The following is a 14,352-nucleotide window of genomic DNA, read 5'->3' as shown; positions in this document are numbered from 1 at the left end:
AGAGGTTGCTTCTAAGACGTGCTGGCCTGTGGGAAGTGTGGAGAAGGAGACTGTGGCTTTTCAACACTGCTTTCTCTACATTTTGCTAAAGGATGTTTTGCTTACTAATTGTACAAATGAAATTTTCCCAAGCGCTTAAATGGCAGTTACAAACTCAGATTCTCTTGCATGTATCACTTATAAGAAAATTTTGAACATCACTTAAAATTTTATTAAATTCCATTTGCAATTTCAAAATACAAACACCTAAAGACATAGATTTATAAATCTAGTTTTAAAAACCTTAGCCCTGGCTGGTGTGGCTCAGTGGATTGAGCACTGGCCTGCGAACCAAAGGGTCACTGGTTTGATTCCCAGTCAGGGCACATGCCTGGGTTGTGACCCGCCCTTCCCCTGTCTCTAAAAATAAATAAATAAAATATGAAAAAAATAAGTTTTTTCTATACATTTTTATGAATTTAACAAATTAAAATTTATAAATATAGTATATCAAATTTCTTGGACATTTTCAACATACTAAGAATCAAACCTTTAACTACCAAATTGGAACTATCTAGACAAATACAGCTATGTATTAAGGTATTCTAAGAATTCCAATTAAAATTACAAATCAGCTCTGGCTGGTGTAGCTCAGTGGATTGAGTGCGGGCCTGCGAACCACATGATCGAGGTTCGATTCCCAGTCAGGGCACATGCCTGGGTTGTGGGCCAGTTCCCAGCAGGGGACTCATGAGAGGCAACCATACATTGATATTTCTCTCCTTCTCTCCTTCCCTTCCCCTCTAAAGATAAATAAATAAAAATATTTAAAAAAATTACAAATCAAATATGTCATTTCCTCTAGTTTGCCAGACTTTTTAAAATCTGAACTATGTGAAAGCCGACAAAACATGTACAACACGACTGATGATTTCAGTTTATCATCCTTGTGTAAATGCTGCTTGTACAAAAGTCTTCATAGTTTATCTCTTTATGTGTAACTGAATGCTTATTTATATATATGTTTCTGAAGTGCCAACCACTCCCAGATTGAGAGAACAAAATCAGGATCTGGGGATCTCCAGCCCCTGGGTGTACCCCTTTGGGATTGTCACTCCAGACCCCCATTACCCACCTGAGCCTCTTCCTAGGCTGGATCCTGGCTACACGGGGGCTACACAGTGTGGCACTGGTCCCCTTGGACATTGTCCAGTCTCACCCATGCTAATTTTCATTGTCCCTTCTTTTAACTTCTTGACAGTTTGTATGGAAAAAATTTTGCATCCACCCCAACTCAGGTGGCATGTAGTCTCCACTGCCTGATTTCCACTGGGAAGCCCTTCTCCCTCGTTATCTCTTTTTTAATAGTCTCATTGGCCTTATTTTATAGTCACATATATAAATCATCGCAGATCAATTATTCAGTAGCAATTAGGATGACACAAGGAAGGAGAGGTATAGGGTGTGAAATGTGTCAGGAAGTGTTTCATTTATGAACTGTAGCCTCCTTTCTTTATTGTTACTGTTTTATGTTCTAGCAAATTAGCTTGGCCAAGTTTAATACTGGTGGAGCCTTTAGGTATTAAAATTTAAAAGTATTTCTCTCTTGTGAAACAAGCTTCCGTTTGGAAGTTTCACAGCAATTATTCTCTCCTGTCACATGTATCCACTGCTAGGCTGAGCCTGAATTGATGGGTAGGTCAGGACGTGTGGGGGGTAGGGAGCTACAGAGGAAGTGATTTCCAAGCTGAGTAAATTGGTGTGGGGGGTTGGCCATCCTGGGTGTTCAAGACAAAAACAACATGTCTGAGGGCTCCACAGTTGAAAAGCATGAAATGTGTAACATGCAACACTCATTGAGAATTTTCTAAGTAGCTGGCACTATTTTAAACACTATTTATGGTCTATTAGTACAATGGATGGGGAAGTGGAGGCAGCAAGTGCTTACATTCTTTCTGCATGGTTACACAGAGTAGAAGCCATGGAGCCTTGACTCCAACGCAGGCTGTCCGGCCCCAAGAAACTGGGCAATCAGGAGGCCCTGGGAGGAGTCGTGGGTGACACAGCTGGGAGGAACGCAGATGCAGGGCATGTAGACCATGTTAAAGGTTTTGAACAACGGTGTGCTCACTCGAGGACTTTGTGGAGAGAATTGGTGGATCTTATTTACATTTTTCAAAGTTCTCCTCTGGCTGCACTATGGAGAACAAATCAGAGGGCGAAGAGTGGGACAGGGAGACTGGCTAGGGTAGTACTGTGGGGAGATAGGAGAGCCGGTGGAATGATCCGCTGCACCCAGGGGTGTGGCCGATGTTTCAAAGATTAGGCTGAGCTCAAAGTCCTAATTAAAGAGCAAAACAACATTCAGGCAATTCAATCAGATGCATTTTGCAAAAACAATCTCCTTTTAGAATATTGTTATATAGTGTTCATAGCCATTTTTTCTAGAGAAATGCAAAATCTTTACAGACACACTTTGAGATGTGTGTGTCTATGCTCAATTCTCCAGCTTTATGCGGTAAGTAACAGAACCTGTGTTCCGGCTTCTGATTCAGAGCTTTGGGAATTAAGTCGCTAACAGCACACTTGGGTGTTTACAAAAATTCAAATTGGCGAAATACCTTCTGTCCATGACCTCAGAGAATGAAGAGCCCTGAGAATTATTAAATTAGCTACTTGCAAGGTACTGGTTGGCACCTGCACTGGAGAAACACGGAGAAGGCCCGCGCTGCTCCTTGGGGTGGAGGCCTGCGCCCAGCCTCCCTCCTGGAGCCCTCAGGCAGGCAGCGCTCCCGGCCAGGGGAACTGCAGACACTGGATACCGTCCTCTGATCCAAGTTCCGAAAATTAGTTGTTCTCCCCAAACAAAGGGAAATGTGAGTGCCTAGACCAAATGAGATCAGTCAGGGAGTGTCTGTATACTTCTTTATCATTTGTTGACTTTGGAAAGCAAAAATTATGATGGCAAAAATTTTCACTCTTCTTCACGGTATAAGAATGAATGGAAACAAAGAGGTGACTTGTTATCAACAGAATAAAGTCTGATTGTCCTGTTAACTATAAACTGTTTATTTCATAGTTACTGTTTTATGTTCTAGCAAATTAGATTGGCAGTATTTAAAACTGCTATTTAAAACTAAAAAAAGATTTCTCTCTGGAGAAACAACTTCCGCTGGAAGAACGGCACAGTAACTGCTCCCGTCTGTCTAATGCACCGCCCCCCCCACCCCGATTCCTTGAGCCAGAATCATTAACACTGTTCATGAACCAGAGAAATTGAATTTTTAAAAACCGCTCCTTGGTTATGGGTTCTTCTTCACACAGAGGAGAAAAAATTATTTAGAAGTGAACTAAATATAAATTCATGTCTAAAATTACTTTTTAAGTCATAATAAAACTATAAGTGGCATTCAAGTTTTAAAACATGGAATTATGTCAACATTTTACCTTCAGCTACTGTTTTTACTTTATTTAGGTTGATACATGGATGATGTTTAGTGCTCGTTTATCATAAAGTCGATCAAATTGTACCATTTAAAAAAAAACATAGTTACATATGCATAGAAAAACAAATGTAGGAAACAGGTGCTTTCCTGTTGAGAACACTTGTTAAAAATCGGTAGTTGCTCCTGAGCAAATAGGTGAGATAAAAACATATCAAAAGTCATTCTTACGTATTTTTCACTTGATTGAAAATTTAGATTGTAATATGTTCTTTCCTGCCCCCAGAAAGTAATGAAGTCCTTCTCCAGCCCTAGTGGCCTCCTGCTCCCTATTTAGGTATGTTCATGTCAGGTAGACAGTGGTCAGTTAAGGCGCACTATAAACTCAATAGCATCCTTCTCTTTCTCACTGTTTAAATGTTCCAAGATTAGGGAATTCTTACTGACCAGAAACTTTTTATAATCCAAATGGTGTAAGTTATGGTTTTAACACCATGGGCTCAGCCATCTCTTAGCAACGGTCCCAATCCAGGTCTCCATCAGGGGGAATTTGCTCTCAGGCAAACTCGTGTCTTTGACAGGCCACTCAGTGTGGAAGCACGGGCCTGGGGGTGTTACCTGGGCCAGAGTCAGTTTCATGTTTAATGTTCAGTTTGAACATTAAAGTGACCATATTGAATACTGCCAGAGCCTGTTATATTGTTAGATATAAAGATAAAAGTGAATTATGCTTTTAAAAATGAAATCTGATACTCCTGAATTTTAGATAACATATAGGGACTCTACTGCTTTGTTGATGTACTTTCCATTGCTTCACATTTTGTATTCTATAGTCTATTATTTTACTCAGCTTCACCTAGATTAGATCCTGTAAGCGATTTTAAAACTATAAAACTATATAGCCTCAACCCTCTGTCCTTTTTTGTCTTAATGATACTCTTACAGACCTCAGAGCAACATTTTTCAACATGACCTTAGCAGTCTAACTTGTGCTCACTTCCAGGCACAATGCAGCCCCAGACACCATGTTTTGGAAGAAACAGTTGAGTGTGTGCATGGGGCTCTGTTGTTTCAATCAGGTTGGCACTGGGGAAAGGCAAGGAGAAATGAATATTAGTAGTTTACATGCAGCAGCAATGAGCAGAGCAGTGAAAGAGTGAAATGTGTAGGTAGGATAGGGCTTTGAAATATGCTTCTTTGTGTGTCTGAGAAGCTACAAGGGATCATTCTTAGGTTGGCTTCCCTAAAAGCAGACCCTAAGGTGATTGTTCAAGTGATAGCCTCTCATTAGGATGGTTTCTAAGCAAGACTGGCAGAGGACGGGGAAGTGGGAAATCAGGCAGAAAAGGGTACAGTATCAAGCCAGTGTTGCAGAAGACAGTGTCTGGAGACAGTGCTTCAGAGAGGAGGTCCTGACAGATGAGGCAAGGAAGTCTCATGCCCATCCATCGCTGGCTGAGGGCTGCATCCAAGAATGTAAGTTCCCTGGCCAATCTGGCTTTCCTTGCTCAGGCAGCCAGAGGGCAGTCCTCCGACAGGGAGATCCGGGTGCTGGCTGTGACAGGGAAAGCACAGTGGAATCTGGGTGTATGAAAATGACAAAGAGACTCGAGGAGGTAAGGGTGGCCCATTGACAGCGTCTGCTGCAGCAGCCAGGAAACAACCTATATATTGGGTCTATGAAACTTGCAACCCAAAACATCCCACTGCAATGGAATCCTCCAAGAGAGCTAGTAAGAACTCAACCCTATAAAACATTTCAATCACTATGAAACAAAGCATAATTTATTTCATGTAGATAGCAAAATATATTCTCCCTGAACGACATAAAGTTTATTATATACTGAAAATAGGAAATATCATTCCCCCGTTTTGTACCAGGGGCTCAAACAGATGAAGAAAAACAAGGCCGGCTGTGAGAAACCCAGACACAGCCTCTTCGTATCCCTAGATTTCCTGTATTGTTCTGATTGATAGAAGACGATAGGAGAACAAACAATGAACAAGACATTTAAGATCTCATTTAATTTGTTTGTATCTAGTTTATTTTTCAATTACAGTTTACATTGCTGATTATTCTGTACTAGTTTCACATGTACAGCAAAGCAGTTAGAAAATCATGTACTTTACACAGTGGCCGCCCACTGCTTCAGATACCCACCTGGCCCAGGTGTCCCCAGTCCCCAGGCTCAGACCAGAACTTGTTGGTGGCCAGTCAGGAACCAGCTGTACAGCAGGAGGTGAGCGTTGAGCCAGGGCGTGAAGCTTCTTTTGCATCACCTCCTGAGCTTCACCCCCAGTCCTCTCTCCCCACCTCCACCCCCATGGAAAAATTGTCTTCCACAAAACCAGTCTCTGGTGCCACAGCTGGTGAGGACCACTGTGCTGGCCCGATACATAGTTACCAGGATATTATTGACTCTACTCCCTACTTATGCTGTAATCTACATCTCTGTAACTACAAATTTGTACTGCTTAGTCCCTTCACCTTTTCACCCAGCCACCCCCCAACCCCCTCCCCATGACAACTGCCAGTCTGTTCTCTGTATCTATGCGTCTATTTCTATTTTGTTCTTTAGATTCCACATGTAAGTGAAATCGTATGGTCTTTGTCTTTCTCTCTCTGGCTTATTTCACTTAACCTAATACCCTCTAGATCCATCCATGCTATTGCAAGAGGTAAGATTTCATTCCTTTTTCTGGCTGAGTAGTATTCCATTGTGCAAATTACAATTTTTTTACCCACTCACCTATTCGTGGGTACTTGGGTTGCTTGCATATCCTGTCTATTGTAAATAATGCTGAAATGAACACAGGGGTCATATATCATTTAAGATCTCCTTTATGAGTTTTTAGGACTAAAATGTTAAATATATATTGTATCAAAATACAAAGGTTACCTCCTCTCCCCCCAAGCCACCACAAGAAAATGCTAAGTATCAAGAGGAAACTGAGACATGCTTGCCTGATGGTGTTTTCTTAGTGCCCTGGTTCACATGGTTCTAAGTTAGAGATTTTTGGAGCATGAGAAATTTGAAGAGATGATGGTGGTGGTGGTGTCACTTCAGCATGGTTTCTAAAATGTGTTATTTCCTTTGCACCATTTTAAGATTGCCTTCTGAATTCTAAAAATGCTCTGTGTTCCTCAGTTTCGATAGAAACTGCAGCATATTGGAGCACGTTGCAAGTGTGTGTATGAATGCTCAGTGTTATTATATGATGTTACATTTATGCAATATCTTTCTCCCAAAGCCTCGAGGCATTTTATTGAAATAGTCATCTTTATCTTCAGCTACTTTTTTGATCCAAAGTTCTAAGTTTTAGGAGTGTATGGAGATTGAAAGCAGTTTACATGGCCCGTCTTCATCACTCAAGAGCGTTGTATGAACTGTATTCATTGCAGCGCATACGCTGGGTGATCATTTACATAGAACGTATGCTTGTCTATTGCTTTTTAATTGTATTTACTTTGGTTATGTTTTAGTTCTTTAGTACTAAAAGTAAAATTTTTCTTTTTAAAACACTTTAGTTACACGTGGAATATTCCAGTTAAATGGACTGAAGATAATGTGTTGAGTATTACACTCTACAATAGGTCAGAAACGAGAGGTAAATGTCATCAATTTATTTCTTCTTTGGGTTAATGTGATATAAACATAAAAAATAACAGTAAAGCTGAAACTTATAATGCAAATTTCAGCTAGAAGAGATATCTTAAATAATTTATGGATGCGTACAAATACTTATCTACAGCCAGGAGAACTTTCCTGCCTTGAGATATTCTTTTTAATGATTTACTGCAACTGACAGGATATAAATCCCATATTCAAAGGACAAGCATCCCATTCTCAAAAATTGGAAGATCAGTCAATGTCCTTTTGTTTTCTTTCTCCCTTCCCTCCCTCCCTTCTTCCCTTTCTTCCTCTTTCTTCCTTTCCTTTATTTCTTTATACCAGATTCGTAAGCTGTTGATTTTTTAAGATGTTATATGACAAGCCTGGTTTTTTAAATGCTGTTAAGTTAGACCTACCATTTTCCCAAATCAACATGTTGAGATATTCAGATGATCTTTTCTGAGCTGTGAGTTGTCATCAATAGCTCAAGACACTATCAGTTTCTAAGTCCACTCATCCATGCATTTCTCCATCCATCCTTCCACTATCTCCCTAAATGAATTACCTGGCACTTGCCTGTGTTAAAATTCAGCTGTGACTGTTCTGCTCACTTAAATCGAAATGAATGCATTTCTATATCCTGTCTCCATTGATTTGTCTTTTTCTTTCTTGGAAATTGCACTCATATAAAAACAAGGAGAACGTACAACATGCTGTCTCCTTCAAATCACTGAAAAAAAAAATAACATAAGGCATGCTTTAGCACCCACCCCAGAAGAATCCTGCGTTTTGTACTTTACCATTGTGTCTGCGTTGGGTTTCAAAACCATGGCTTGTCTAAGACAACCAGACACTTCCTCACCCCTTCACACTATCACTTGGTTTCAGAATAGTGTTTGGTCACGGAGGGAGTGGACTTGGTTGGGGTGGGGGGCGAGTGGGGGAACGCAGACAACTGTAATTGAACTGCAATAAAATAATTATTAAAAAAGAATAGCATTTGATATAAAATTTCACCCTTGGCTTCTTAAGCATCGAAGTATTTAGATCACCTATCTTTTATTTGCATATATTTATTTGCTCCTGCAAAATATTCTAAAATATTAGTTAGGTATTATTTCCCCTGGCAATTAAAATTTTACTCTATTTTCAGTAGATTATTTATAAAAAAAACTGCTTTATTGAGATATAATTCACATGTTATGCAATTCACACATTTAAAGCATATAGTCTAATAGTTTTTATTTTATTCATGGATACATGTAACCTTCACCACATGCAATTTTAGAACATTTTAATCACCTCGCAAAGAAACTCCATACTCTTTAGTTGTTAACACCTCCCAAACCCATTGCCCTAAGTCACCACTAATCCATTTTCTATCTTTATAGATTTTCCTGTTTGAGACATTTCATGTGAAGGAATGGTGTATGTAGTATTTTGTGACTGCGTCTCTCACTTAGCATGATGCTTTCGGGGTTCATTCCTCTCACAGCATGTGTTAGTATTTCATGCCTCTTTATCGCCAAGTTATATCCATGTCATATCAAGATAGCTTTTATATACTTAGCAATCAGTTGATTGGCATTTTTATTGTTTCTGCCCTCGGGCTATTATGAATAATGCTGCTATAAACACTTGTGCAGAAGTTCTTGTGTGGGTAGTGTAGGTTTCTTCACCTTGGGTTTTTTTTTTACTTTCTTTATAAATTGTTTTCGTGATTTTTTTTTTTACTTTAACTGTAATCTCTACCCGCTTTGCAACTGTCCAGATAAGATCCTTTTTCTGTGGCTCTTACAACAAAACTTTCTCTTAGTCATTTATGCTACAATTACTTTAATTGTTGTGATTGACAGTTTTTCTGAACTCCTCCAGAATTCCCAGACCAGTGCTATTTTGTCTTGGTATTTTATGATTATGCTGTGTTTGAGTACCAAGTTCTATTTTTTCTGAACTGTCTTCTGATCATTTTTGTACTCATAAGCACATTTGCCAAAGGAAGACGGAGAATCAGAAAAGAGACAGCTTTAAAAGTGTGTAATAGCACTGATTAAAGGCGTAATAAGGCCAAGATCCCATTGGGAGGTTTTGGGTAGATTTGGTTTAACCATTACCATGTATTTTCCCCATTGGTCACCACTGGTTCACTGAAGATTGGAGAAATGTCTTGGAAACTGTTTGATTTGCTGTGTACAAATTTAAAAGCATGAATACTTGGTTTATACTGACGTAATTTGCCCATAATTTTTATAAAGCGAGGCTCCCACACAGTGAATTTTCTAGATTAACTAAAGCTTACTCAAGTGATGGTTTGGCTCAGTGGATTGAATGCCATCCTACCAAATGAAAGGTTGCTGGTTCGATTCCCAGTCAGGGCACGTGCCTGGGTTGTTGGTCAGGTTCCCAGTTGGGGGTGCATGAGAGGCAACCATGTATCTCTTGCACATTGCTCTTTCTCTCCCTTTCATTCTTTTTCCCTTTCTTCCCCTCTCTCTAAAAAAGAGTAAATTTAAAAAGTTAACAACAATAAATATTTTATATATTATTTATATATTAGAATATTTGAATAATCAATTTCATCTTTAATTAAATAAATAATTGATTCTTTCAGGCAGGTATTTATTGAGGAATAACTTATGTGCCAAACACAGGTATAGGCGTGGAGACAAACTGAAGCGGAAAACGTCGCAGTCCTTACCCTGCCTGCACTTATTGTCCGGGGAGAGTGTGGGCCCAGCAGTATGCAGTATAATGCTGTGCTGTACGTGCCTCCTGTGGTGATAGCCGGAGGTGCTCCCCGGAGAAGCACTGGCCTACATCTGGGGGTTCAGGAAAGGGCATAAAGAAAGAGACAGCTAGGCTTAGAGTTAGGGGACCTAAAGGCAGAATTTAAATGGGTGCAGGACTTGACTGAGTGTAGACAATGCTCTGGACAGTGAACACTAGTATGACAGGAAGAGAGCAGAGGGCTCTCACTGCGACTCTCTGTCTGTCTGTATAGCTGGCACATTTTTTTTCCCCTGTAGCTATTGACTCACCTGGCTCACCCCTTTCCGTAGACTATTCCTTGAGGAGATGGAGCTTATCTTTTGTTGTTCTTTTTTATCTCCTGCAGGTACCTAGTAATTGTTTATTGAATGAATGAATGAATCAATCAATAAATTAATTAGTAAACTCTTAATGCCCACTGAGCTTTGATGACAAAACCTATTTTTATCTGAATCTTCAGAATCGTGACGAGTCACGTAGCCAAAAGCAAACTAGCCATCTCTTCCTATGTCAAAATGCCTGTTCCATTCTCAGGCTATGCACTAAGTCCCTGTTTCCTATTTGGGGACACCCTCCGCTTGCAGCTCAGTGTACTGAATGGGCAGTCAGCTCAGGTTACCAGCCTTACCTCCCTGTCTTGGCTGCTTCGATGACTCATCAGTTAGAAATTTCCCAGGCAGTGATGGGACTTCCCCCAAGGTCTTTTCTTTACACGTTATATATAACAAAAGGAGAGAACCTTGCCCTGAAAAATCTCTCTTCTTGCCATCTGTAGCGTATTTTATGCTGTCGGTTTTATTAATCCTTATTCTTAGTACTGTTTACTTTATATTTTAAACAGTTCCATTGCTGTTTAAGTGTCATGTGATTTGTCTTTTCTTTTTAAAGTCAATTCCAAGCTCCCTGAAGATACAAACTTCACACATCAGACTTCTTGTCCCCTGCCCACGCTGTTCCCAACAGGGTGCTGTGTGCATCCAAAACCTTGCTAAGAGTTTAGGAAGTCGTTGCTTAATGAAGGCTTGCTTGTCTCCGGGCAGCTGTGCTTTTGGAGATGACCTGTGCATCCTTCATGCCTCTGGGTTTAGTGTTACCTGCTGTATTTTCGCTTTTGTCAGTGCGTCTACATTTAATAGTATTCCCCCTCTTTGTTTTTAATCTCCTGCTTTCCAACATTTAGAATAATTGAAGATTATCACATGATATCAGATAACTAATTTTGCTAAAACATAGGATTTTAAAATAGGCATTTCTAAACACAGGGTCTAGGAGAGGATCTCGGGCATAACCCTCATCAGGACTTTGTGGTGACTGACTTCATATTTGGGAACCCATTCTAGGTGGTTCAGATGGCCAAATTCTGACTATATATAAATAGGATTTTACTAAAATTTGATGGTCCTCATATTTAAATTTTTCATATGAGCTACACCAGCCAGGGCTGGAATGTTTGAATTTTGATTGGATTATTAATGATTCAGTTTTACAGGTTCAGAAGCTCAGTTTCATCGGGTCACCCCTGGTTGACCAAGTCTTAGAAGATTTATTCACATAAGTCAAGAGTATCAGAACATTATTTTGTTATTTATGCGAATAAGAATATACTTGCCAAAGTGAACTAGAATGTTATATCTGGTAATTAGGTTATCTTTTTTTCAGGAAGGAAGTTTATTTCAGAAAGATAAAGAGAGCGCTGGCTGGTGTAGCTCAGTGGATTGAGTGCAGGCCTGCGAACCACACAATCTCGGTTCGATCCCAGTCAGGGCACATGCCTGGGTTGCAGGCCAGTTCCCAGCAGGGAATACATGAGAGGCAACCATACATTGATATTTCTCTCCTTCTCTCCTTCCCTTCCCCTCTAAAGGTAAATAAATAACATCTTTAAAAAAGTTTAAAAGAAGGATAAAGAGAGAACTAAGGTAGATCAGTTATTTAGAGATGTCATACTGTGGAAGCCTTATGTATCACATTAACCAGGGGGGTCTATTTATTTAATTTAGAGGCTATCAGTAGTGACTGCATGAAATAAAAATTTTTTATTCATGCAATAGTCCAAGGGAAGTTTTCTTGACTTGCCCTTTCTCCAAGGTGGTCCTCCCCCATATAAGGACTGAGAAATTATTTTTTACTTCTTATGGCTCCACCTCCCTCCTGGACCTTGGACTCCCCTGCTGGATCTTTGGCATTTGGTCAGACGACACAGGAAGATAATGAAGGGACCAGGCCTAGAAGAGCACTTACTAGTTTCGTCCACACTCATGGCCAGTTTTCAGTCGTGTATAGCCACCTAACTGTAAAGGAGGCTGACAAATACAGTGTAGCCGTGTACCCAGGAGGAAGTGGGAACAGTGTGCTAAATAGCTGACAGGTCTCTGCCACATACACTGTTCTCGGTAGGAGCAGAAATGTTAAAAGATCTGGAACACATATACCAGCCCACGTGGGTGCCTGGTTCCCTGGGCAGACTGGAGACACACTGACAGATTTTCCCTGTCCACCCAGCCCTTCTCTGCAGTGACGGCGTCCCCATCGCCAAAGTCACAGCTGGTGACAATCTTCATCAGGATAGCCAGTTTGCACTTTTCCAGATTTCTGTTTATTATATGTTAAATATTAATATTATAACTTTCTTTTCTGGGAGATACTCTAGGCCTTGTGCTGAGTTTGAGGAGGGACAGAATCATTAATACTTTCCTGACTAAGCAACTTGTTGAAGACCTTGCCACAAATGGATAAGCAATGCATTTTTCAGTGTTTCATGTTAGTCTTAGGTCCAGAGAGAGAAATTTTCTTCTTGACCCCAAATCCTGATAGTGCATCATCCTACTTGAAGTTTTTAGCTCTCCAGCACAATTTGTGCGTAATACATAACAATTATTACCCTTTATCTTTCAGCTACTTTACTATTGTGTGATACATAAAATGTAATAATATATAAGCTGCCATTTCACACTGAAAAATAATTCACTTAAAGATTAATGCAGCACAGCATTTTTATAACCAAAGAAAAAATATTTAGTTTTCTAGAGATCTCAGGCTATCACAAGCTGTCTAGTTGTCTAAAGTTTGTTGTAATTATTAATATAAAATAGTACATTAAGGAATTATTATGTGTGCTGTCTTACTGAAATCTATTTGGGTTGAAATTAAAGAGCCACTGCATGAAATTTTGAAAAGGTGTAGTCATTTATGTTCTAAATCATCTAAAAATAATAAAAAATTTTTTCTAGAAGGAGCACCTACCCCCAAATTAATTCATTCAACATGCAACACTTTTGTGCATAAAATCAGCAAGAAAGAAAATAAAATAATACATAAATTGAATGATAGAGTATTATATGACCATTAAATTTACATTTTCATGTATATAAAACAAAATTGCAGGTGTTTATAATATAATTCCAAAGAAAAAGATTACTAATTATAAAAACAACAAGGTTCCATATGTGCATTTTCTGTGTGTGTGAGCAGGTATATGGGAGATACACATTCATACGGAAGATAAAAGCATGTTACTTCCATTCTCTATAATAAGCATCAGTATGTTAGTCCCAGTTATTTCATTATGTAACTAAACAACCAACAGTATTTTGCTGTTGACAACTGTTCTGAAAGTATCATGAACTTGGGAAGTCTCTAACTACTAATTTCCTGGATCTCAGCTTCCTCATCTATAAAGTGAGAAAAATCACAGTAACTTTAGACAGGCTTAACTAGGTATATATAAAGCACACTAAAATACTGCAGTGTTTAGATGGATTGCCAGGAACTTCTCCATGTTATTTATATTTGCTGTGCTATTTATAGAGCTGGAGGCATATCCCCTTTCATAGTATGGGGGATAGTTACCATCTGTTGTGCACACAACTACACGACCAGCACTTTGCTGTGTTATCTTATTTAATCTTCACAGCAACCCTGTGAGGGAATTTTATCCCTGTTTCTCTCGTGGTCAGCTGGGACACAGAGAGGTCAAGTGATTGGCCAAGATCAAACCGCCCGTGAGTCACAGAGCAAGGATTCTATCCTTGGTCTGTCAGACTTGGAAGTCCATGCTCTTTCTCCTGTAACACATGGCCCTGTGCTTAGCAAGAGGCTCTCCCCCTGATACAAACATTCAAAGTGTGTGTTGCCAAAAGATTAGCTTCCTTTTAACAACTTGTCCATGGGAGAACGACAAAGAAAGAAATACTACATGAGTGAGGTAAAAGTTTGTAATTTGTCAAGTGCCTACTCTGAAAGGTCCTGAAGAAACTTATTGTCTTGTTGAAGAGGGTACAAATACATTATGAAAAACTACTGTGTCCTGGATATCGTCCAAACGTTATAAATACTTGCAAAATTTAAATCACCTTTCTTTCCAAACTGACGCATACTCCTCTGTTCTCTAAGGGCAGATTCGTTATTCATCCAGTCATGCAAGCCATTTTCCTACTCGCTAACTCTCCATGTCAACTGAGAAACAGAATTGTGCTGATTTTACCTGTGCTGTGTCTCTTGTATACATCATCTCTTTTCTATTTTCATCATCTCCACTTTAGGGTAAG

General features: G+C 39.5%; 1 protein-coding gene across 1 annotated transcript in view; it reads left to right on the top strand.

The window, feature by feature from the left end:
- The window catches only part of ENPEP (glutamyl aminopeptidase), an 84,702-nt gene that overhangs the window by 47,496 nt on the left and 22,854 nt on the right, over positions 1-14,352 (top strand). Inside the window, exon 11 of the mRNA XM_037031886.1 lies at positions 6,952-7,031. Within this exon, the coding sequence (XP_036887781.1) occupies positions 6,952-7,031 (80 nt within the window). The remainder of the gene's footprint in view (positions 1-6,951; positions 7,032-14,352) is intronic.

The sequence above is a fragment of the Sturnira hondurensis genome, unplaced genomic scaffold (genome assembly GCF_014824575.4).
Source record: "Sturnira hondurensis isolate 20B ecotype Veracruz unplaced genomic scaffold, ASM1482457v3 Scaffold0021214, whole genome shotgun sequence".
In the NCBI taxonomy this organism is placed as follows: domain Eukaryota; kingdom Metazoa; phylum Chordata; class Mammalia; order Chiroptera; family Phyllostomidae; genus Sturnira; species Sturnira hondurensis.
The sequence above is the reverse complement of the archived record's forward strand: the minus strand, read 5'-3'. Positions and strand labels throughout refer to the sequence as shown.